Raw genomic sequence first — 26035 nt, forward strand, 5'->3', positions numbered from 1 at the left:
AAAAGTAACTTACCCATTACTCACTCCTTTCAGTCATTTACAGCAGAGATTTTTACTAATCTGTTTCAGGGTAAGGAGGATAGTAGCAGGCTTCTCTCCTTAGGTCAGGGCTCAGGGAGAGTTTCCTCTTACTCCACTAACTTTCTAAATCTTGCAGACAAGAGTCGGTGGGATAAGTAAGGACTATGAGGTTTTTTTTGTTTGTATTTTTTTTTTGTTTGTTTGTTTGTTTGTGGGCTTAGTGAGGTACCTAACTGAAGGATGAGCTAGAAGCTTCTGACGAAATCTCCTCCATATAGTTGGAGTTAATTGTTGCACCATTTGTTTTGATAATCACCTCCATGAGAGACAAAGGGAGTGTGCACAAAGACACGGTACCCCTTTCTTTTTTAATGGCCCAAGACTCCTTGACCACCTTCCTCTACTGCACCTCCACTCACAGGACCATCGTCCTCCTGCAGCCTCATCACCCCTCAGCAGTGAGGGGCCCAAACAGCTGTCCTGGTACTGTGTCCTGGTCAAAAGTTTCCCTTCCCCTCCAAGTACTGGTGGATTCTGGTGCAGACAACAATTTTATTGTCTCTGATTTTGTATCTCAGTCTGACCTACCCTCCAAGCTCCTAGCGGAACCCACAGACATTTTTGCTATTGACAGGAGTTTCCTTGCCCATGTAAATCACTGCACTACCATGGTGTCACTGCACTGTACCTTGCTATGCCTTTTGGTTTAACTAATGCATCTGCAGTCTTCAAGGCTCTCATGAATGATGTCTTTTGTGACATGCTTAATAGGTTTGTGTAAGTGTGCCTGGATGATATTTTGATTTTATCTCGCACTTGCAAAGAAAATATCCACTATGTCAGACTGGTGCTGCAGAGGCTTTTAGATAACAGACTCTATGTTAAGGCTGAGAAGTGTCTCCTCTTCTGGGTTTTGTGGTGGAGAAAGGGAAGCTCAAGACCAACCCTGCCAAGGTTCAGGCAGTGACTAATGGCCCACTCTTCCAACAAAAAAAGCAAGGTTCAAAGGTTGAACTAACCAAACTAACATCTGTCAAAACTCCTGTGTGGTCATCTGTTGCAGATGCTGCATTTATCAAATTGAAGCCATTATTTTCTTCTGCCCCAGTGTTAGCCCACCCTGATCTTGCAGCTCAGGTTGTGGTCAAGGTTGATGCTTCTGACTCTAGTGTTGGGGCAGTCCTCTCCCAGCACTCTTGCTCTGAACCACCATCCATCATCCCTGCGCCTTCTTCTCTTGCAGGCTCACTCCAGGAGAGAGACATAACAATGTGGGTAACCAAAAGCAGCTGGCGGTCGTGCTGAAACCTTGAGGAATGGATGTACTGGCAGAAGGACACCACTCATCCCTTTGTGGTGTGGACTGATGACAAAAACCTGTCCTACCGCTGTTCAGCTCATAGGGTTAACTCACTCCAGGCTCGGTGGTCTTTGTTCCTGGGCTGGTATAATTTCTTACTCATCTACTGACGAGGCTCCAGGAATATGAAACCCTGTTGCATCACTTCACCCCTGCTGTGGAGTAAACTACTGAGGGCACTATTCTGCCTTCTTTCTGTGTCATGGGAGCAGCCAGGTAGGACAAAGGGTGGTACAGGAGGCTGAGGAGGACCATACAGCACCCAAGGGATGCCCAACCAACTGACTGTTTGTACCCCCATCTACCAGGTCTCCAATGCTCCAGTGATGGACACTGGCTCTTCTGCGGCCATCCATGTCTGCTGACATGAAGGAGTACATCATTGTGTGCTCTGTGTGCCCATAGTAAGGCTTCTCACAAGGCCCCCGCTGATCTTCTTTTCCCCCACCCCATTCCCCACCAGCCTTGGTCTCACATATTTGTGAATTTTGTCACTGACCTGCCTCCATCAGAAGGTAATACAACTATTATAATGACAGTTGACTGTTTTTCCAAAGCTGTGCACTTCATCCCCCTGCCTGGAATACCTTGTGCTCTGGAGACTGCTAACTGCTACTCATCCAGCATGTTTTTAGACTCCATGGCATTCCCGGGACGTTGTGTTGGACAGGGTACTGCAGTTATCCTCCAGGTTATGGAAAGCTTATTGTCAGACCTTTGGGGCATCTTTCAGCCTGTTATTAGGCTACCCTCCTCAAACCAATGGAAAAACTGAATGGGCTAATCAGGACCTAGAGCCTGCATTTGGTTGTGTCACATCACCTGGCTTCCTCGTCCACCAGCTTCCCCTGGGTTGAATAACAACTCTCTGGTTTTCCACCCAGGACTTCCCTCTCTAAATTGAAGCCTGGAAATTGGCACCCAGGTGCATCAGACCATATGGGATTGAACACATTATTAATCCCAGTGTGGTTAAACGGAGACTGGCTCCTTTTTTGAATGTCCACCCATTTTTCCATGTGTCCCACCTTAAACCAGTTTCTACCAGCCCTCTGAGCCCTCCAGCTGAACCCCCTAAATCCCCACAGATCATTAACGGCCGCTCCACTTTCACCTTCCAGCAGCTGTTGAATGTTTGGATACAACGTTGGGGTTTCCAGTATTTGGTGGATTATGAGGTGTATGGGCCGAAGGAGCATTCATGGATTTCTTGGTCCCTCATATTGGACCTTGAACAACCAGGCTTGCCACATGCCAGCTGAAATAGTTGCAAGGTGCCAGGATAAAAAGGAGAGTTAGTTGCATGCACAGTGAAAGCATATGTGAGAATACAAAAATCAACATCAACTCCTGGTGTGGCTAACCAATAACCTAAACACATACACAAGCCTAGCAGAGAGAGTCACCAGATCTACATTTGCATATACAAAAGTTAACAGTCTTGTTCTTAGCTGTGCCCGTTATATGCTAGGTTGGCCCAGTGAACATTACCCAATTCTTGGCAAAGCAACCTATCTTCTTGCTTTGTCCAAGTCCAGAGCTGCAGGTCTGAGTGGTTGAGTTTCTTTAGTTGGGTTTCTGGTGTTGCAGATGTGGCCAAAAGAGGTGTTTTAAAAGAGGAGTTAGATGGTTGAGACACACGTGTCAGATGGGGAATCTCTTTATTCAATTGGCCCTACTAACAACGCAGTCAGAGACAAATCCCAACATACGACATATGACATGTCTTCTTATACTTAAGACAGGCTATGTGTGTGTATGTGTATGCAAGGTCACTGGACCCTGTCCTTCCCCTACACAGATAAGTTAGCAGTTGATGCTAACTTCAGCCTTGATGCTTCCAGGAATCAGCACGGAGATGCTGCATGTCTGAGTGTAGGACCTCGCATCTCTACCATGGAAAGAGTGAAGAGTTGCAAAGAAAGTCAGGGCCAACCTCCTAGCGAGATCCAAAGTGGGGCCTCAGAGGGCCAAGAAAGCCAAGAAAGGATCCAGGAACCAAGCAAGAGGATCTAAAGAGGGTATGAAGGAAGCGAAGGAAGTGAAAGGAGTGTGAGAGGTTTTTGTTTGACCAATAGCAGTTGAACTTACAGTTTATGTTTGTCTTCTCACATACATGTGAAAAGATGAGCATTGTGTGGGGCTGAGTTCAGAGGACCCTCCTTTTTCTGTGGAGCAAAGGAGCATGTTGTCTTGTCTTTTGAATGGGCTGTGGTCCAAAATACACATAACAGGAGGGAGCACAATGATCATGCTTGTTTGCTGTTTCAGCTGCCTTGGGCTTAGACAACTCACCATCATCAAAATGAAAATTGATTACTATGATCATGCAGGATTAATAATTAAACTGTTTGTCTACCTGCTCAAGTCAAGTCGAAGCTGGTGATGCAGCAGGACAAATATCCTTCACATCCAAGTCACGTCCAAGTAAATCTACCACTGAATTACTTCAAATGAAGAAAATTTACCAGTTGTAGTACTGCAATCAGAACCAAGTATATTCTGTGTGTGTGTAATAATTGGTAGCAATTTTTCAAAATAGAAAACTAGAACCTTTGGTAATGACACAACATTTCAAGATTTTAATTATATTATTATATTATATATTATATTTTCGCTCTCTCGCTCTCTATATTTTTTTTTTTTTTATTTCATAACAAAATACTTTTTCAAAAATCAGCTGTTGCATTCTTGGTGATATGGCTGTATATGGTTTATTTTGAGGATATTTTCTTTCAAAAAGAAAAAAATATGCATCATCATATTAATTCATGTTTTTAATGTGTCTGTATCTATATTATCTATATTATATGTGGATCTGAAATATTGTTTCCTCCTCAGGCAGGAAAATTGGCCATTGACCGAGGATGGGCCATCAACGTAGGTAAGTCTTCAGTTTCAGGCATGGATAATTATCAAAGTCCATAAATAGATTATCAGTTTGTCTTAAATCATGTTTTACCTCCAGTCTTGCAAAGCACATTCCCTGTTGCTGTCTGTATCGAACCCTGGTCCCTCAGAATTTTTTATGATTATGCCAAATATTTATGTGGGAAAATATGGCTGCACAGTCAAAAATTAATGCAACTCACCAGATTTTTATCAGCCCCAATGCTGATATAAGGTTTTTCATTCATTCATCTTCAACCACTTATCCATTTCCGTGTTGCGTGGTTGCTGGAGCCAATCCCAGCTCACACTGGGTGAGGGCGGGGTACACCCTGGACAGGTTGCCAGTCCATCGCAGTGCCAACACACACTCGCACTCAGACCTACGGACAATTTAGAGTCACCAATAAACCCAAATATGATGTCTTTGGACAGTAGAAGGAAACCCACAGGCACAGGGAAAACATGCAAACTCCACAAAGAAAGGCCCCAGGTTCGGTTCCCAGGCCTGGGGCTGCCAGTCATATAAGGTATCAACACAAATTTTAAATATTGGAAAACAGATACAATGGGACCTGATGTGATTCTTGAGAGCTGGGACAAAACACGTCCATGACATAAATCAGTTTTTTAGTTTACAATGCGCATAATATATTTTAAAAACCTAACAAAGTCATAAACAGGGCAAGAGTAGTACCACTAAGTGTGTTTTGAAGTTGTCTAATATTTAGTTTTTCTTCTTAATGATATAATGGGTGACCAGTGCCTACAAAAACCCATGTCCGGAAGCAGGTTTCATCACACTCCAATGCTTTAAAAAGTCCAAAAATATGTATAAAATGTAATTTTTTAAATATTATGTGTAAAATTAGTAGTATTTACTTAACAAACTTAACAACATAAAAATTTTGAAATGCTTTTAATGCACTTTCTAATCAATTGAAAATAAGTCTGGACTTATTGTCAACACCATCTGACTTTTTTAAATTGGGAAAAAAATCAGGAATAATTTAGAGCAGTTATAACTTAAAGGACCCCTTCCTCCTTGGTCTTCCTGAAGAATCTGCTGCTCAGCCTGATATGCAATGAATTTTTGCATGCTTATCCATAAGAAACACCTGAATGCAGAATGGTATGTATGCATGTCAGGTTCAAATGGCGAGACAGAAGTGGTCTGTTGTGGAGTGAAGGAGAAGGAACAGAGAGTATCAAAAGAAAATGAGAGAAAAAATTAAGAGCCAGTCTGAGTTGAAGGAGGAGTTCCTGACAAAGGAGAGGGAAAGATGGAGAAAGAGGGTGAACGAGGGCAAAAAAGAAAATATGGGAAATAAGCACAGAAAGAATCAAGAGAATGAAAGAGCAAGGCCAGCAAGAATTAGATACTCCATCACAGTGTGCTTTAGACAACAGCGTTGAGAAGCAAAGGACCAACAGACAGCTTCAGAGGTCTTCAAATTTGTCCATGCCAAGGCCCCCTGCATTGATAGAGACAGTGGAGGAAGCCCAAGTTAGCTGACATTTAAAATGGTATAGCTAACCAGGCCAACATTAACATGTAAAGAGGCCAGTAGCGTCAAGTACTTTGTAATGCTATGTCAGAAATGTAATACTTATCAACAGACTAATATCTAAGACAGTTTGTTTTGTGATTATACTCTTTTGTATGTGAAAGATTTGTGAACACCCGTCTTAACAAAACTCAGTTTTTCAGGGGAAAAATACATTTTCAGATGTTTTCTTCATCTATTACAGTTTTTACTTTATCTATACAGTTTGATAAGAGAGTTTGAGAGTTCAGATGACCGTTTCAATGAGATTTTTCGAGTTGGTGATCACTTTATTGTTCCTGCAAATTGTCAACTCCGAAGATGCCTTGTCAACTCTATCAGATATATTTTTTAAAGTATTTCTTTGAACAAATATCCTTCAAGGAATAAAACAAATGTCCTTTTTAGAGACTAACACATTTCCAATGTGCATGTGTATTTTTAAATCTTAAAAATGTCGCTGTTAAATCTAAAGGTTAAAGACAAATATAATTCATGGTACAATTTCAATTTACTCACTTCTTTGGCTTTAAAAATGTTATTTTATTGATTTAAAGATCTGTGTGCACTATTAAAGGAAAACGAGTGAGCGAAAATATTTCAGAAAAGTATTATTATGTTTCTGATGGTGTTGACAAAAATAGAGTGGCGTACCAGCAAACACACAATTTACACAAAAAAGTGGGAGGTTGAACCAAAACATGTTTGGATAGACAAAACATAATTTGACAAAAAATGTGCCATATATTTAAAAAAAATATATATTTAATTTAGAAATATTTCTATGAAAATCAAAACCTTTTTTCAAATCAAATCAAATCAGATTTATTTGTATAGCGCCAAATCATAACAAAGTTACATCAAGGCACTTTACATATAGAGCAGGTCTAGACCAAACTCTTTATAAGTTTATTTAAAGAGACCCAACAGATTCCCCGATGAGCAAGCACTTGGCAACAGTGGCAAGGAAAAACTTCCTTTAAGAGGCAGAAACCTCGAGCAGAACCAGGCTCAGGGGGGGCAGCCATCTGCCTCAACTGGTTGGGTTGAGAGTGGGAGAGAGAGAGAGAGAGAGAGATAGGCATTGGGGGGTGGGTGTAGGCAGGAACATGTTGCTGCATGAAGTTCATGGAGTTGAGCTGTAGTACAGAATTCATGAAATATGGGACCAGGAGGTGTTGCAGGAACATGGGATGGTGATGAGTCACCACCTGCAGGATGAGGACAGGGAGAGAGAGGAGAGGAACTGGGAGAGACAGAGACTTTGGCAGAACATGGTTAGTAAATGCAGTATCAATGCTTAGAACTGGGTGAAACTGTGTTTTTTTTAAGGAAGGATGGTTCAGCGCATGCAAGGAGGGAGGGAGAGAGAAAGAGGGAGAGGGGGAGAGAGGGTGACAGTTATAGACAGGGAGAGAGAGAGAGAGAGAGAGAGAGAAAGAGAAGTTCAGTCCTTCCCCCAGCAGCCTAGGCCTATAGCAGCATACCTAAAGAGTAGAGGACTTTAACTTTTTAACTATAAGCTCTGTCATACAGGAAAGTTTTAAGCCTGGTCTTGAAAATTACTAAAGAGTCGCCCCCCGGACCGATGCTGGAAGTTGGTTCCATAGAAGAGGAGCCTGATCACTGAACGATCTGCCTCCAGATTTACTCTTGGAGACTCTAGGAACCACAAGTAAACCTCCATATAGAGAGCAGAGTGGCCTGCTAGGACAATAAGGAACTATGAGATCTCTGAGATATGATGGAGCTTGGCCATTAAGAGCTTTATATGTTAAAAGAAGGATTTTGAAATCTACTCTATATTTTACTAGCAGCCAATGAAGAGCAGCTAACAGGGTTTGATGACCGCGGTCTTAAGTGCCTGAGGTACATAACCCAGAAATAAAGTCAGATTAATCAAATCTAGAATGAACGGCTCAATTAAATAAAAGATCTCTTTAAAGAGGCTAGTTGGTACTGGGTCTAATAGACAGGTCGACGGTCTGGATGATGAAACTATAGAAGCTAGCTCTGAGAGATTCAGAGGTGAGAATGATTCCAGATGTAAAAGAGGCGTCACAGCTGATTCAGGAGTTGCTGTATTCAGTAGGGGATTTTTATCTAACGTAGGCAAGAGCTGATAAATTCTTTCTCTGATCGTGAGAATTTTGTCTGTAAAAAAGTTAATAAAATCATCACTGCTTAGAGCTAAGGGGATCACTGGTTCAACTGAGCTATGGCTCTCTGTCAGCCTGGCTACAGTGCTGAAGAGAAACCTGGGGTTGTTCTTGTTTTCTTCTATGAGTGCTGAGTAATATGAACTTCTAGCACTGCGGAGAGCTTTTTTATATGTTTTATCTTTCCAGGCTCTGTGAGACTCTTCTGACTTACTGGAACACCAATTTCTTTCTAATTTCCTTGATGTCTGCTTTAAGGCACGGATTTGGGAATTATACCAGGGAGCCAGCCTCCTCGGATTGAATACTTTCTTTTTGAGAGGGGCGGTATTGTCGAGATTCGAACACAGTGTGGCCATAGTGCTAATCACAAAGTCATCAACCTGTGTATGGGAGAAATCCTCATTTGAATTTAGATATGGCATTCTTGGGAATGATGACCAAATGTTCTCATTAAATTTAGCCACAGCATCTTCAGATAAACATCTTCTTTACCTGAATTTATTCCTCAATGCTGTGGAGCCCATTAAAGTAAATTCAAATGTAATGAGGTAATGGTCAGACAGGAGAGAATTTTGGGGAAGAATTGTTAGCTTGTCAATTTCAATGCCATATGTTATAACAAGATCAAGGATATGATTGTAGAAGTGAGTGGGTTCATTCACATGCTGGGAAAAGCCAATTGAGTCTAGTTGGGAAAGAAACCCAGAACTAAGGCTGTCGCTTTCTACCTCAACATGTATATCGAAATCTCCCAGTATAATGATTTTATCTGTACTAACTCTGATATAAACTCAGTAAACTCCGATAGGAATTCTGAGTACGGACCAGGTGGACGGTATACTGTGACTAACAGAACTGGTTTTCCACCTTTCCAGTCTGAGTGGGAACGACTAAGAGTGAGGCTTTCAAAAGACCTGCAGCCAGATTTTGGTCTGGGGTTGATTAATAGGCTTGACTGAAATATTGCAGCCACTCCGTGTCCCTTATCTCAGGAATCACTGAAAATTCATGACAAATTAAGCAGGCTGAGGGGACTGTCAGATCTGATGTGCACAGGAGAGAGTGAAACTGGGGATCATACTTTCCTTCCCTCTACTTTAATTTGCTACGCAGTTACTTATGGCACTTTCCATGTGATCAATCAGGTGTGACCAACAGCGTGTCCCACTGAAAGACACCATCAGATAGTACTATGGCAAAGCTTTGTTCATGATTGATAAATAGTTCAAACTGTAATTTAAGTTCATGAGACTGGACCCATTTTGGGCCATGACCTTGTGAATAGTGCTATGGCCAAACTGTGTTTAAATCTTTGGGTTCTTAGGATCTTAGGATCTCTGACTCCTCTGAAAAAGAAAGTCATGTAAAAGAGGGGGCTGGCACCTTGGTTTAGCCTTCAAAGTTGTCCCTTGAAGCAAATGCCATGGATATTGGAAGGGAAGTGGTGGTCCAGTCCAGTCCAAGTGCTTCTTTGAAGAGTTTCACTCAGGCTTTAGAGTAAATCATAGCACAGAATCAACACTGGTAAGGTTACCAATGACATTCTAATGGCTTCAGACATTGGATTGGTCTCCATAATTGTTTTCCTGTTAGATCTTAGTGTTGCAGAGAAAACAAAGGAAGAAATGGTGGTCTACACCTTCACAAATATGAGCTTTAACACTAAATACTACTAATGTGCTGGTTGGATGACTAAAAGGATAATAGGCTATCATGGACATCAGCCTCTCTGCCCCACACTGATGCCGTTCTGGACTTTTCAGTGGGACAAAAAAGTATTTAGTCAGCCACTGATTGTGCAAGTTCTCCTACTTAGAAAGATGAGAGAGGTCTGTAATTTTCATCATAGGTACACTATGAGAGACAAAATGAGAAAAAACATCGAGGAAATCAAATCGTAAGATTTTTAAAGAATTCATTTGTAAATTATGGTGGAAAATAAGCATTTGGTCACCCACAAGAAAGCAAGATTTCTGGCTCTCACAGACCTGTAACTTTTTCTTTAAGAAGCTCTTCTGTCCTCCACTCATTACCTGTATGAATGGCACCTGTCCACAGCCTCAAACACTCAGACTCCAAACGCAACCATGGCCAAGACCAAAGAGCTATCGAAGGACACCAGGAAGAAAATTGTAGACCTGCACCAGGCTGGGAAGAGTGAATCTATAATAGGCAAGCAGGTTGGTGTGATCAAATGTGGGCGCAATTGTAAGAAAATGGAAGACATATAAGACCATTGATAATCTGATGAATGACCTGCATAGAGCTGGGACTAAAGTAACAAAGGCCACCATCAGTAACACACTACACCGGAAGGGACTCAAATCCTGCAGTGCCAGGCATATCCCCCTGCTTAATCCAGTACATGTCCAGGCCCGTCTGAATTTGCCAGAGAGCATATGGATGATCCAGAAGAGGATTGGAAGAATATTTGGTAAAATTTTGGTAAAAGTCAACTCGTCGTGTTTGGAGGAAGAAGAAAGCTGAGTTGCATCCCAAGAACACCATACCTACTGTGAAACGTGGGGATGGAAACGCCAAGCTTTGGGGCTGTTTTTCTGCAAAAGGGACAGGACGACTGATCCGTGTTAAGGGAAGAATGAACGGGGCCAAAACCTACTTCCATCAGGGAGAGCATTGAGGGCAATGAAGGAGTGGCTCCGTAAAAAGCATTTCAAGAACCTGGAGTGGCCTAGCCAGTCTCCAGACCTCAACCCCATAGAAAATTTGTGGAGGGAGTTGAAAGTCTGTGTTGCCCAGCGACAGCCCCAAAACATCACTGCTCTAAAGGAGATCTGCATGGAGGAATGGGCCAAAATACCAGCTAAAGTGTGTGCAAACCTGGCGAAGGAAACGTTTGACCTCTGTCATTGCCAACAAAGGTTATTACAAAGTATTGAGTTTAAATTTTTTTATTGACCAAATACTTATTTTCCACCATAATTTACAAATATATTCTTTAAAAAGCCTACAATGTGATTTCCTGGATTTTTTTTCTTTTTTCCTCATTTTGTCTCTCATAGTTGAAGTTTACCTATGATGAAAATTACAGACCTCTCTCATTTTTCTGAGTAGGAGAACTTGCACAATCAGTGGCTGACTAAATACTTTTTTGTCCCACTGTATATACCCTCTCCATTGCCAATTTCCAGACAGCTTGGAAATTGCTGATCCAATCATTAAGAAGAGGAGGAGGTGGTGTTATCAATGCATTCGGGAGAAACAGTAGAACCAGCCATTACAGAATATACAAAGCATTAACCCTACAACACAGTTGTAACATATGTAATTAGAGAGAAAGCTCTGTGATTAGTTCAAACTGGTGTTGTCTGACACTGAAAAAGCTCTGCCACTTTTGGTTCGTTGGTTTGCCCAAGCACGGATGAGCCCTTCTCTATTTTGTGACCAAGACATGCTATTGTTGTTTTCTTGTCTTTGTATGATCACATTTTTCCTGTTATTCTTACCATAGTCTCCCACTCACTCACCCATCTACATCCGCTTTATCCGTTTTCTGAGTCACGGGGCTGCTGGATCCAACCCCAGCTAACATCGGGCGAGGGGCGGGGTACACCCTGGACAGCTCCTTCCCAGAGGTTAAAGTTATGCAGATAGAACTCAAGTCTAAGTGATGTACGTGTTGTGACTTTACTGTTGGATTTGCAGTCTTAATCGTAATCTTAGTTTTTTAAATCTACCATAGAAGGTGGCACACTACTCTGTAATACTTATTAAATTCATGTTCGACATGTCAACAATTGTTGCTTGGGGTGGATATAATGCTACTGACCTTCCTGCTTGACTTGCTTACCTCAACAACAGGACTGACTAAATAAAAAGGTCTTTTGTTGAAAAAGTATTCTCTATTCCCACAATTAAAAGGAAAGCCCATTTGGACTTTAACATTGTACTTCGAGCTAACTAAGCTACTTCCACATTTTGTCGATATGATTAGGGGAATATTGTCCTGCATCAATATATATATTTTTTTTCAATAAAGATATACAGAGAATATCAGATGGGATGATCATCTTTGTGTTAGGTGACTGAACACTTTGAAAAATCATCCTTTGATGTGGAAGCTTTACAACAGGCCACTTGTCGAAGCGTGGCACTAAATGATAAAAACATATTTTACCCTTTATCTCCCAGACCTTCATTGACATCCTACTCAACACTATAGCTCAATAAACACAGGCAGGGCAGAAGGGACCATAATTCTAAGCCTGAATAAATGGTTCATCATTGCAGTTTTAAAAATCTCTTCAGTGTCGTTCTCTATCTTGGTACATTGCTGCTAAGGTAACAATTGAACAGTTCCATTCTTTTGTCAATACAGCCATTGCTGTCAAATCAATAAAAGCTTTTTTTTTTTATATCAGCAATGGTGATTATGAAGAATAGACTGCTCAGATGTACATTGACCTGCTTGGCTTGTCTACTGGCTCTGATACTAAGCTAGTGAATTTTGTGTCCCCCAGGAGGAGGATTCCACCACTGCTCCAGTGATAGGGGAGGAGGTTTTTGTGCCTATGCAGACATCACTCTGGCCATCAAAGTGAGATGAATGTTTAAAGATGAAGCTTATTTGAAACAGTCTTAATTATTTTGTTAAAGTCATCATGTAACTATTAGGTGATGTTTTGATGCTATAGCTAATTTGTCTGATATGATTTTTAACTTATGGTGACTCGTGATGCTGGGGCTAAAGTTGTTTTTTCTTGTTTTTCGCTGCATAGAGAGAATACAAACAAAAAGAGCAGAAAAAAGGCACAAACACAAAATGGTTGTCATTTTGACGCCTGGACAGAGACTCTTGACTCTGGAGCTTGTCCTTCCCCTACAGTACAATACAATACAATGTAGTATTTTGAAATCAAAATGGGCAATGATGCTTTGCACTGAACATAGATTCACATCTAAGTTCCCTCGCTGAAGCTTTTCAGTGCTGACTTACACAATGTCGTGGTACAGTAAGAAATGCGGATAACAGGGCAAGCGAGTATAGTGAAGGTGGGAAAATAATCAAAGAAGGACAAACTTACAGACACGCTCCACAAACTCATTAGATATGAAAAACTGAATTTTCCACAAAAAGAACACCAGAGAATTGAACCGGGGTCTGTTCCAACAAACAGAACACTGCAATGGAAATTCTGTCTTTTTTTTCCTTACAGCTTAGTTGTATCAACCAAGTATCAGTCTGAGAGTCACCATTTCAATCCAGACGAGCCAGAATCATTAATGTGCAACACGAAGTGCTCTATTTTAGAGCTGCACAACTAATCCTTTTCTAAACAAACTACAATATTATTACAGGAAGTAATTTGTATTGCATGTTGCATTGTTAGTATCATAAATGTTGTGGTATTACAGGGCCTACGAACCCATATTCTTTAGAGTTAAACAAGCATGTTTATTTGGTACAACACCCTAAAAAACTTCATCATCATTACTGCTAAATTTATTTCAGTCATAATAAAATGAAAATAAATAAATAAATAGATAACTGACTGAAATCCCATTGCATATTACAATTTTTTTGTTCATTTGTTTGTTTTTTTTGTTTTTTTAATTTAAATGGTCCAAAATGGCCCAGCAAACACAGCAGCTCTGTGTATATGAGTGAATCAATGCATTTTGCTTCCCTCTGTTAATAACTAATGGCACTATTGGACATTATCTGCAATATTTTGAGACGTGAATACATTTTTGGTTCACTATGAAAGCATGTCCAGACAAATGTGTTTAAGGTGATGAATGGGAAATACAGTGGAGACCCTAGGACACCCTACTGTATGCACACATAGGTAGGCACATATTACTCTCTTGATAATCTGTCCAATACTGTAAAATCTATCTTACTGTGAATTAAGTCCTGAAGACTGTGTAGTGTGCTTTGTCAGCTGGCATGTGGGCAGTACTGGCATGTTAATGAATATGGTGAGAGACCAACATTTTTACAGCAGAGACACAAACATGCATGTGTTGCACACTGCTTTCAAAACAGAAAACATAAAAACAAACATGGGGGGTTCACTAAATTACTAAATCTTTACATAGAAAAATTTTTTTTTTTACTTGTATATTTAGTTTAAAACTAGTTTACAGAATCTTTACTTCTTTGATTGTCTGACAACATAAATAGAGAAACATTTAACTGGCTGACACTAGACTGGATGCACAGTTTAGAATTATTTAAATCATTGCGCTTCAGCCAAATTTATAATGCATTTATATGACAAAGATTATATTACTAGACTTGACGTGTAGAAATGTGTTGATAGTTGGACCCACTAATTGGGTTTATTCTTGCTGACAAGAGGAAAAAAGTACATCAACACCAGTTTTATCTTTAAGCTTAATTGGCCCTAATTTCTCATAATAGCCATTTCTGTGATGCCCAGAAGAAATTCCTCATTTTACATCCCTTTGATTTTGTTTGGGGAAAAGCCTTTTTTTAGGCCCAGAGCAAAGGAAGAACCAAAATGCCTGCCATGCAGCTCTGACTTCTTCTTAGTAAGACAGGCATTCAATTGCTTCCTTCAATATTTCCACACAATATTTTGATGTTTCTGAGCTTAAATGTGAATGAAACTCTACTGTGAGTGATAATCAACTGTGAGAAAATGTGTTGATATGTGATTTAAAATAAATATTGTCTTATTTACCCCTCAGTTTCTGTTTGAGAGAGTGCAAGGCATTTCCAAGGCTACCATCATTGATCTGGATGCTCATCAGGTGAGCCAATAACATTACCGCCTAACAGCTCACACTGGTCAAAGGCGGGGTACACCCTGGACAGGAATGGTCTGTTGACACTGATGTACATCCCTAGTTGAGTGTTGAGTGGAGTGAACACACCTGATTAGCTGATGAATCTGTCAATAAGAAACATACATTTGATTGACAGCTTTATCAGCCAAGTGACGTTGGTTGACCTGTGACATCAGATCAGTCTAAAAATTCAACATACAGATTTCATACATGCACATTCAGCAATTCAAACGCTCCGTGAATTTATATTACAAGTGTACCCCAAAATTACATTTGTGAAGTCTGAAATATAACTATGAAACAAAGCGTGTGAAATCGTCAGGCCAAAATACGACTACAAAACAAAGCATGTGCATTCGTGAAAATTTGTTTTGTCTGGGGATTTGGATTTGAAATCAGGCTCCTGTGGTTAAAACTGAGCCATAATGGAGTGCCTCCCAATGCCACTTGGGCAAGCTCATCCACTGATGTATATAATACTTTGTTTATCTTATTTACACATGTATCAGGGACTAAACAAAGTTAAAAGTTAAATAAATGAGTAGGCAAACAAAACAAAACAAAAGAGTTTTATCTACAGATGATTTATGCTTCTAACTTCTTCAAATCTAAAAGTCCAGAGTGACATGTATGGAATTTTTATTCTTCAATACTGCACTTTGGTTTGCATCCTGCTGCCTTCCATGTCCCTCATTCTTTTAATTTTTCCAACACATCTAGTTTTGTAATTAGGTTTAATTTGACAGCAGAAACTGTAGCTGCTGATCATCTTTAGCTCCTCACCAATATCATCCTGTTACCTGCTGAAGAATCTGATTCTGTCACATCCATTTTTTGTTGTCGTCCTGCCATTTTGATAATATTTTATTAAATAGTGAGGAATTGTTCCATCATTTCACACAGATGTTAAAATATGGTAATAGAAAAGTGAATGAAAAGCTCATTTTAAAGCTGCAGTGAAGGCTTTTAGCTGACACTAACAAATGGTTTGTTCTTGTAGAGTACAGTTGTGGGGAGTGGATAAGACGAATAAAACTGCAGGGAGGCAGCTACAGAATAGGCAGCATATAAAATCATTGAGAGTCTGATTCTGTCTTCAAGAGAGGAAGCAGAGTTTCTACTTACATGTTGTTTCAGTCATTGTAAGTATACGTGTATAGTCTTCAGTGAGATATCCCATTGTATTTTTATTTCCTCTATTTGAAATACAGATTTTCTATTTACATGTTTAACTATAGAGTAAAGTAAATACTTACTCAAATTTATTTTTGACTTATTTTGACCACTTGGTGGTCAAAGGCCAAATTTGCTGTGACCTCACACTATGTTTTCTGTTTTGTGAATGCAACTACATTTTTTGTATGCACTTTTTTAAGCATTGTTTCACCACAATTTAGTTAATTAGTACAATTAGATCTGCTGTAAAGGACTAGATGTTGATATCCCTTATTGCATGAAATTGGGATGTACTGTATGATCGATGACTGTCTAACCATGTCAAGTATTCAAGAGTGGGTGCACTTTGATACCATCCTTATCATAGGAACCAACCAGACCATGCATTAGTAAACAATACCTTTATTGCACTGAGCAGTGGATTATACACTCCAACTGCAAATGATGTTCAACTAACACATTTCCCTTTTAATTCAATAATACTAGACTTGGCACAATGCCTAATCTCCTCCTGACAGCAGTCAGACATATTGGGTGACAAATGGAAGGAGGAAAATGAAAAGTGATGAAGTAGCCATGACTTTTTTATATTATAGTAGTATTTTCACATATAATGCTTACAGATGATAAGATTATGTATCCCATGTCTGCTACTGTCAGTCAACACAGTGCATTTCAGTTAAATAAATAACCCTGTGTGACTCTTGTGTAGACTTGGCACAGAGGAGACATGCAGAAGACTAATTAAGGGCTGTCTGTAAAGAGGCAGACAACAATGAAGTGTTGGGTCAAAGTTGTGGTTCTGCTCTGTTGTAGGGAAATGGACATGAGCGGGATTTCATGGATGACAGGCGAGTGTTCATCATGGATATGTATAATCCCTACATATATCCCAGGGATGAATATGCCAAACGTGAGTGCAACTGAATCTTCCTCTCAAACTTCAACTTTATCATTTAAACATCAGTATAACTTTCTAGCCATTAATACAAATGCAAGAAAAAGTATGTGAGCCATGTGGAATTACCTAGTTTTCAGCATTAATTGGTGATTAAAATGTGATTCAATCTACATGTAAATCACAAGTATTGACCAAAACAATGTACTTTACCTAATGCCACACAAACAAATATACTCATGTCTTTATTGAACACATCCATTCACAGTGCAGGTGGAAAAAGTAAGCAAACCCTTGGCTAATGACTCCAAAAAACAAAGAAAAGCTAAACAGAGTCAGGAGTTAGCAAAGTTGGAGTTCAATCAATGAAATGAGATTGGGGCAAAGTGTAGACCTACTTTGACCTATAAAAGCAATCAAACTTAGATTCACATCAAGCCTCGCAGAAAAGATATCTCTGAAGACCTATGGTCAAGAATTGTTGGGCTGCATGACTGGAAGGGGTTGCAAAGATTTTAGGTATTCACCAGTCTATTGTTAGACAAACAACGATTTAGTACTGTGGCTACTCTACCTAGAAGTGGGCACCCAGCCAAGTTGACTGAGAAGGCATGATGCAGAATGAAGCAGGGAAATTACTCTAAACATCAAAGTAAATATACAACAGATTTACTAAGAAAATCTGCCTTTTGGAGTGTCCCAGTGAGAGCCCAGACCTGAATCTAATAGAGAACATATTGAGCGAGAGAGCTGTTCACACCAGAAATCCTAAGAATACAAATGAGCTGAAGTAGTTCCATCAGGTCCAAACGCATTGTGCAGGTCTGATTAGCAGCTACCACAACTGCTTGGTCAAGGTTATTACTGCCAACAGAGGTTCGAGCTGTCAGTAAATCCAAGGGTTCGCTTAATCCAATGACAGAATAAGCTATCTTTTCCCCCTGATTGGCGGTTGGTTGGTTGGTGATCTTGGAACAGAAGGGCAGCTTTCTCCAGTTCCAGCCCCTAGATCTGCTAGTTATTTTTATTATTATTTTTTTATATATATATTTTTTTTTAATCTGCTTGATATGTTACTTATTTCCTCGTAGCTCCAATGCCAAGTAGTTTTTGACACCACTTCCTTCAAATCTACAAAAACTAGCAAGAGTAGACTTAGGAAACTGCTGAGAATTCTGCCCTACATGCTTAAACATTTTTCTTTCCTGCTTTTGTAGCTTCATTTTTGAACTTTGAAACTTAGTTCTTTTTTCATTGTGTGCATAAATTGCTTGAAATATTGCCCAATGAAAGCCCTGCAATGCTTTTGCATAATTGAGCTTATAATTGAGACTCTGTAGTTATATCTTACATTGGAGTATTTACTGGTGAGTGGATTGAGTTCAACATAACTGCTACTATTTTATGATACTTGGTTTATTGGTGGTGTAGCTTTTAATTTAATTAATGTGTCATTAATCAAGTTATTTGTCGATATTCCAGGAGCCATAAAAAGGAAGGTAGAGTTGGAATGGGGCACTGAAGACTTTGAGTACCTTCAGAAAGTACATCTTCACTCCGAGGGAGCTCTGAATGAGGTCCAACCTGACATCATTGTTTATAATGCAGGGACAGACATCTTGGATGGGGACCCCCTTGGAGGACTCTCCATATCGCCTCAGGTACTGTATCTGCTGCATCTAACAGCAGCCTCAGAATAAAAGGTCAAAATACTTGTAAAAGAGTTCCTTTCGATGAGGGCTGGGTGCACAGAACAAGACAAACCAAAAGTTGCAATTATGCAAATTAATTTCTTCTAGCAAGGTTGGAAAAAAATATTCAAAAATTATCCCCCAAAAATGGATATTCAAAAATAAATATAACAAACTTACAGGCTTTAAATCAAGCATAGAGCATAAGCAGACTCTCATGTCATATATGGGCAGAGCTGTTGGCAGCGTAGTGCCCAACCTCTCCCTCCACTGTCAGAGACAAGAATGAGTGAAACTCCCTCGGCCAGGGCCAAATCTCCCTAGTGAAGGGCTGATACACAAGCGCACCTACAATTCAAATGACCATAATCCAAGAAAACCATTTCAAAACATCAAGTACATTATGACAGATTTTTGAGCGCAGTGTGCGCAGTGAGGAGATAATGTTTTTGCGCGACTTTGGTAAGCCACAAAGCCGCTCCGCTTGATTGTCAGAGCAGTCCCAGCTGACACAGGAACGTTGGTCCTTGGTTGGATATGGGTTGCAACGTGAGACAACGTTAGAAAATTAATTATGTAGTGCTGGGAACAACCATCATCCAACATGTAGTCAGTGTTACCTTACTATAATTAGACATCAAGCCAATGTTAGGTTTTTAACGTAAACCCAATATTCAAATCCATATCATAATCCAATTATAATCAAATGTTGAGATGCAACGTCGTTCCGACGTTACACTAACTTCAGGTGTTTACTATCGCTGGCCACGATAAACCAATCAGAGAAAAGTACGCGGTACGCTTACCTGTGCCACTTTCTGTAATACCGGTATGTACTGTGCTTCGCTTTGTATATGTTTTATCATGCGCCTTATAATCCGGTGCACCATGTTTATGAAAATAGATCCGTTCATTGATTCGCCTTATGGTATGCAAAATACGGTAATTTAATAATTATTTTTGTAAGACTTTTGTCAAAGAAAATCTGACCTTTCTGTCCTAATTAAATGATAAATCTCAATGACTGATACACAACTTTATATTGGTATAAGAAGCATAATCCTTGAGCCTCCCCATAATCCATTAGCCTTTACCTTTCACATAAGCCACTTCTGATTACAACTGATCACCTACAAGTCAAGTTGTTATTTCTTGTTCCCACAACTTGGGCTGCAATAAATTTATCCTGTGGGAAATTCAGTGGTTAAATTACTACAGCAAAACCAGGCGTGGTTGACATGGGTGTTGTCAAGAAGTTTATTATTATTGCATGTATAATGTATCAAATTACCATGAACACAGATGATCTCTGTTGTTGGTGACTCTACTCGACAGCAGTTGACTCATCAGGTTGTTGTCATTTTTGCATTTGCATGTTGCCAAAGTAGTTTGTCCTCTAGAGGACAAACTATTCAATGACAACATTCATAACATTTAATTTAATTGTCATTTAATAGGCCATTATTTAAAACAAATACAGATTAATCTGTAAATAGCTCATATTGGCATTATTGGTATGCTGATGAATCGGCCAGGCTCTAATTGCTTCTATGCAGTACTCTTAGAAGTCATTCAAGCTCTCTTTGTGCAGTTTGGTCCTGCACTGGGACTATGATCTTTGGTCCACATGGAAAAAAACTGAACTGATCTGAGTCATCATTTGAAACTGAGTGTCTGTTGTAACTGAATTGGGAACTGGGACACTCACTAATCAGCTACTGCACCAGTTAAAACTTTGATTGAAAGAATTCCTGCTCTATAAGACAGTTTTCCAAAACATGCTGCCACAAGAGGGTGAGGAAGCCTGAGCCAATCCCTGGTGACATTCAGAAAGGGTGGGATACACTGGACAGTCCATTACAGGACCAACACAGAGACAGACAGAGAAATTCACAGTCACACCTCACACATCTATGGGAAAGTAAGAGTCACCAACCAAATATGAAGGAGGAAGCCAGAGGGAGCCCACAGGGAAGTACAGAGAGAAAGTAAACACCCCAGGCCTCTTGTTGCTGTGAGACGACAGTGCCAAACCACCTTACTGCCCGCACATATTTAAGTAGAGGAGAAATGAAATTGGTGCTAATTGGTTTAGCCCTGCAATGGACTGGCAGCCTGTCCAGGGTCAGAGAGTAATATGTACACCTTCTCGTCAGACTTGACAGGTCCTTTGATCTTAGTTGACCTTTTGACTCCTCCCCTCTCGACCAATGAGAGCGTTTCCCCGCTCGTAACCACTCCCCTAGTGTTTTCATGCACCTGGCGATGAGGTCACAACCAATCAGATCATTCGAGGGCGGGGACGAGCAAAATGGCGGCAAATTCATTTCCAGGTTGACAGGCAAAGAGGGAGGACGTGTTTTGCTAGAGTGAAAGGAGCGGATTGAGTATGTATTTAAAAAAGAGGATGATATTCACAGTGTTTCTCTCTCTACGAAGAGGGAGTATATTGACAATACAATGGTATTCACACAACAAGATAGAAAAAAAGAGTTAAATCATCTGAAAGTTGTGTTTTCTCCCTGTGAAGCGGTTACTTACTGACAATTACTTTTGTAATTTTCGGTTTCGTCCGTTGTTCAAACCTCTGTTGTAATGAAAGGAGAGGATATTGACAGTGATATTCACCCGACACAGAGTCTTTCTCCCTACTCAGGGTTGACTCGAGAGGAGTGGGTTTTCACCCACTGGTCCAGCCATAAGCACTCCCTTAATGTGTCCACACCCCTGGCGATGAGGTTACAACCAATCAGATCATACGCGGGGCAGGTACAAGCAGAATGGCGCTCAATTCATATAGAGGATAACATGCAAAGAGTTTGGATGTGTGCTGCACTGAAACGAAAAAAAATAAAAAATTCAAAGTGTTGAGGTTTTTTTTTTAAGTAAGAAAAAATGGCTGAAAACAACATGAAATCAGAGTCTGCCGCCCTGAACGTGGTGATCGGCGAGACTCCTGTAACGAGTTATCATGAATTACGAGGAGCTCCGAAGAAGCGGGTGACATATTTGTGTCAGATTCAGACTCCAGCACCCGAGGCTGTCCACAGAGAGTGGAAACTGTTGGACGGCAGTGCCTGGAGGTACGTGTTCAACTATACCTCTCAAGAGATGTGTTTTTACCAGAAAAAGATGAGGTTTACAGCCCGACGGGATCAAGAGCGACACTCACCTCAACAGACTGGTCGGCACTGACGTTGGTGGGTCACAAAATTTAAAAGTGAATGGTGTGAAAAAAGAAGAAGGAGAGGGATCATCAGGAGTTCCGAAAAAAATAATTGCAGCCAGCATTGTGTCGGAGACCAAGAGCACCCCGTCGGGTCGATGGTACTACAGAGCCGCCCATTGGGTAAGTGAGTGGTGTGAGGACGAGTTTGTGTTGGAGTATTTCAACAACGAGTGCGGAGTGTTTCAGAGATGTTTGTACATTCCGTTCAAGAACTTTTTGACGGTGATGGAGGAATACACGGAGAAGATTAAGACTGTTTGCGAGCAGTCAGAGTTTCAGAGACATTCTGCTGGTGAGAAAAATTCTGGTGTATTAGACTCCACCCCTTCTACGCCATTGGTCTACGAATAACCCCTCAGCCTCCTCCTACTCCTCCTCCCGACCAATTCCAACACGCTTGTATGGCTAACACGGCGTGCGAGTAACTCTGCCTCCTCTCAGCCGTACTTTAAAAAGAACGACGAGAACAAGAAGATAAAATCATGTCTTTCATAAACACAACGGTCCGCCCGCCAAGTCCTCGATATCCGTCGAGCGGATATCATGCAATGCCGCCAAACTCCCCGACGGCTACACAGATTGCTCCTGACACAACCCCATCCCCGCAGGCGAGCCAATCTTCGATGGAAAGTGCAGCGGAGAGAGAGGATGTGACCGATGGACGGCTGTCCGCCGTTCTTTTGAACATGGTGAAAGCCGCGGTGTCTCATCACTGAACCACGTCATCTCCATTTTTTGTTTGGAAATCTGCTACGGCTGTATCACCGGCCACCCCAGTCAGAGGGAGCACGAGTGTCTGGAAGATGCACCGGACTACTTCTACCTTAAGTACTTTGAGCAGGTGACTTTGGACGGATAAATTTGTTCCCGCCATCGCCACGGCCTTGAAAAATCGCTCCATCCACATGTCGGGTGAGAGGATCCAAGGTCTGGCAGAAGCCAGACCTTCTTGACGATCTGAAATTCGAAAGACGCGTGAACGAGAAAATCGCCGACCTGTACGATGAACTGGTTGAAAAAGGAAACGCTCTGGAGTTGAAAAGCACCGAAGAAGCCTTCACCCTGTGGAACGGTGGAGAAGAGTTGAAGAAATGGGGGATTATTGTGGAAAATTGATGGCGCATTTGGACCACTGGACTACTGGCCGGTTAGTCTTTATTTTAGAAGGGGTGATTGAAAACACAACAAATGATAATCGTGTAGATGAAATAAGAAAGAGGTTGGACTCGGTTCGAAGTCACGCAGGACCTTTGTGGGGTTTACTCATCACGGTAGTCTCGCAATTCACGGATGAACGGTCATTACCCGAAGCATTTGATGAAATGATCAGAGAGATGAATTATGACAATGTGGATCATCTATTTATGATATATGCTTTGATTCTAGATGTCATAAATCATGTAGAAAACACTGTGCCTACACACGTCTCGAGTGAATTGCTGAAGCTGCATTGTGTTATTAGAGCCACCATTGGAGCCTCGGTGATAAGGACCGCCCTGTACAGCCTTGATGTTTAAATATTATAATGTGTGTGTGTGTTGATCCATCATACATTGTCAATGTATTTTGAACCATCATATATTTGCAACGTATTTCTGATGCTTTATGATGAATAAAAGTTGTATTAAAAAAGTAGAGTCTCACGTCTGCCACGACCAATGGTTCAATTTCAGGCCGATCTCTGCGATATGCAGGCTTTGGCCGAGCACAACGATGGTTATCGTTATCTCTTGACGGTCATAGATGTATTTTCTAAAAAGGCGTACGTGAGAGTTTTAAAGAATAAAAGCGCCTCGGAGACTGTAAAGGCTTTTGAATCTATTTTAAAGAGAGCCGGACAAGTGAAAAGTTACAAACTGACTCTGGTAAAGAATTTTTCAAAAAGAATTTCCAGAGGCCGATGAAGAAACACAGGGTAAAACATTTTGCCATGGCCAGCATTCTGAAAGCTTCGGTTGTGGAAATTTAACCGTACGCTGAAAACTAGAATGTTGAGGTATTTTACCGCTAAAAACACTCGTAGATACTTGGATGTTTTACAGGATTTGGTGAAAAGTTATAACAACAGCTACCATAAAAATATAAAAATGACCCCTCAGCAGGTGACCGAGGAAAATACCTCTCAAGTTTTTCAAAACCTGTGCGGTTCTTTTCCTCTCAGATACAAAACCAGGTTCAAGATGAATTTGAAACAGGGGGACACGGTGAGAATATCCCAACTGAGCGGAAAATTTGATAAAAAATACGAACAGAGGTTTACCGACAAGCTATTTACAGTGTCTGAATGCATACCGCGTCTACCGCTGGTGTATAAACTCAAAGACTACGATGACGAACCTATCGAGGGTACTTTTTACAAAGCTGAGTTGCAAAAAGTAAAGACGGCTCCGGATAAGCTCTATAGAGTGGAGAAAATTTTAGCCAGGAGGGTGGTGGGGGGTGAAAAGCAAGCCTTTGTGCGATGGAAAAATTGACCCAAAAAATTCAACTGTGGGATCAGAGCCGACGATCTGAAAAATGTATAAAACAAATCCCGCGAGCCGTCCGTGTACGCACATTTTATCCCTCGTACCGTTTGTACAAAAAATCATGAACGGGACGGATAGCAAGGGCTTTTACATCACCCTTCCCTCCAACACCAGCAGTCTTTAAAATTGATACAGCCTCCGTTTTCCAGGTGGATTTACCTCAACACATGCGCACACCTGGTTTAACGTACCAAAAGGCGCGGGGTACTTTGATTGGACAAAGAAACCTAAAGAGGATGAGGAAACGGGGGAAGAGGTGAAGGCTGTTCTTCTCGTAAAGAGAAAAGGTGATGTACAGGTAGCAGCGGTTGCAAGCGCGTCCAAGAAATAGACGGGGGTTGTCGTCAATGATTTACGGAAGGTTATTACAGAAGTGCCGAGCAATTTGCGGATGAGTTTCTTAGACATATCGAATCGGACATTAAACTAGTCTTAATGACGTTCACAAGAAATTTGAATATGCCACGACATCCCAGGTGTAAAGCCCGGAGAATGGATCAAGTTTGAATCGAAGACGGCTCCTTATCCCGCGGATATAAAAGTGGGGATGTACCACCTCTACTGTTACACAGACGTGGTACAACACCAGGTGGTGGGTGACGCTTACACTCCTCCCTTGAGAATCGTCAATGTGCAGGGAACATACGGGGACGTGATCACACAATATTTCAACCCCGCTTACTATCTGCCCGTGGCCAAGAACCACATTGAAAACAATCGCATAGAGATTAAATCGGATCAAAGCCTACCCGTCAATTTCACCTTTGGAAAGACTGTGTTGAAATTACATTTCAGGCCCGTCAAAACTCTTTCCGGTGTATTAAACATTATTAGGAGTCTCAAAACAAACCGCACCGTTTTGTGAGTTATTATGAAACTCAAGTAGGGGGAGCACTGCCCGGCTTCTACGGGTCCCCTGTGATGTACGGGAGAGGTATAGGCTCTGTATTTAGTAAGTTATTTCGTTTTGTAGCACCTTTGGTGAGAAAGCGCTTTGCGGTCGCTAAACCTCACATCAAAACGGCGGCCAAAAACATAGCCTCTGAAGTGTTTACCTGCGCCGTGGGTAAATTATCTAACCCTTTTATGCGCGCCGACATACTGTTTTGTTTTGTTTTTTTCAAATATGTAAATGATTTCACTTTGTTTTCGGCAAATAAACCACCGGCCACTGGTGAGGTAGTATTCCCTACCTGAGTCTGAATCTTTCTGGACAGGTGGGTGTGAGGTCCACCAATAAATAACCGAAAGGATCTTGAGTAGCGTCTTCAAAACTTTGAATAAAAAAATCTTTTTGACCGGGATATATTTGTTGAGCCAATATGTTGATTTGCAATTTATCCTGTGGGTTCTTAAACAGCACCAGGTAATTACTGTTTAAGCTGAGGGTGCAACTGTATTTACCTTTGTAAAATACATTTTGGGTCAACAGCATGACGCTCATATTTTTATGGTGTCTGTATTGCGTGAGAAAATTCTTACCACTTCCAGATGATCCGCCGCTTATAATAACACGTCGTCTAGTATAATGAGATGGTTTTGTTGAGGGGGAAATAATTGAGCGTCTTCAAAAGAATCCAGCAGTCCGGCAGTCCTTCATATTTTTGTTTTTATTTTGCAGTTCTTTGTTCATGCTTTGATAAGAAGTATAAATCCATACAATATTCTCAGGTACACGGTTCATCACATGTTGACAATTTTCCAATACATTTTTTACAAAAAATGTTTTTCCACAACCGCTGGGTCCCACAATCTGG

The 26035-nt window shown here is 40.8% G+C and overlaps 1 protein-coding gene across 5 annotated transcripts in view; it reads left to right on the top strand.

The window, feature by feature from the left end:
• hdac11 (histone deacetylase 11) overlaps window positions 1-26035 on the top strand; it is a 76593-nt gene that overhangs the window by 24447 nt on the left and 26111 nt on the right. For all 5 annotated transcript variants that reach the window (XM_029502915.1, XM_029502910.1, XM_029502913.1 and 2 more), the window contains 5 exons: window positions 4223-4265; window positions 12461-12537; window positions 14658-14720; window positions 16749-16845; window positions 18313-18491. In XM_029502915.1, coding sequence (XP_029358775.1) covers window positions 4223-4265; window positions 12461-12537; window positions 14658-14720; window positions 16749-16845; window positions 18313-18491 — 459 coding nt within the window. The remainder of the gene's footprint in view (window positions 1-4222; window positions 4266-12460; window positions 12538-14657; window positions 14721-16748; window positions 16846-18312; window positions 18492-26035) is intronic.

Source organism: Echeneis naucrates, chromosome 5, assembly GCF_900963305.1.
Source record: "Echeneis naucrates chromosome 5, fEcheNa1.1, whole genome shotgun sequence".
Lineage (NCBI taxonomy): Eukaryota > Metazoa > Chordata > Actinopteri > Carangiformes > Echeneidae > Echeneis > Echeneis naucrates.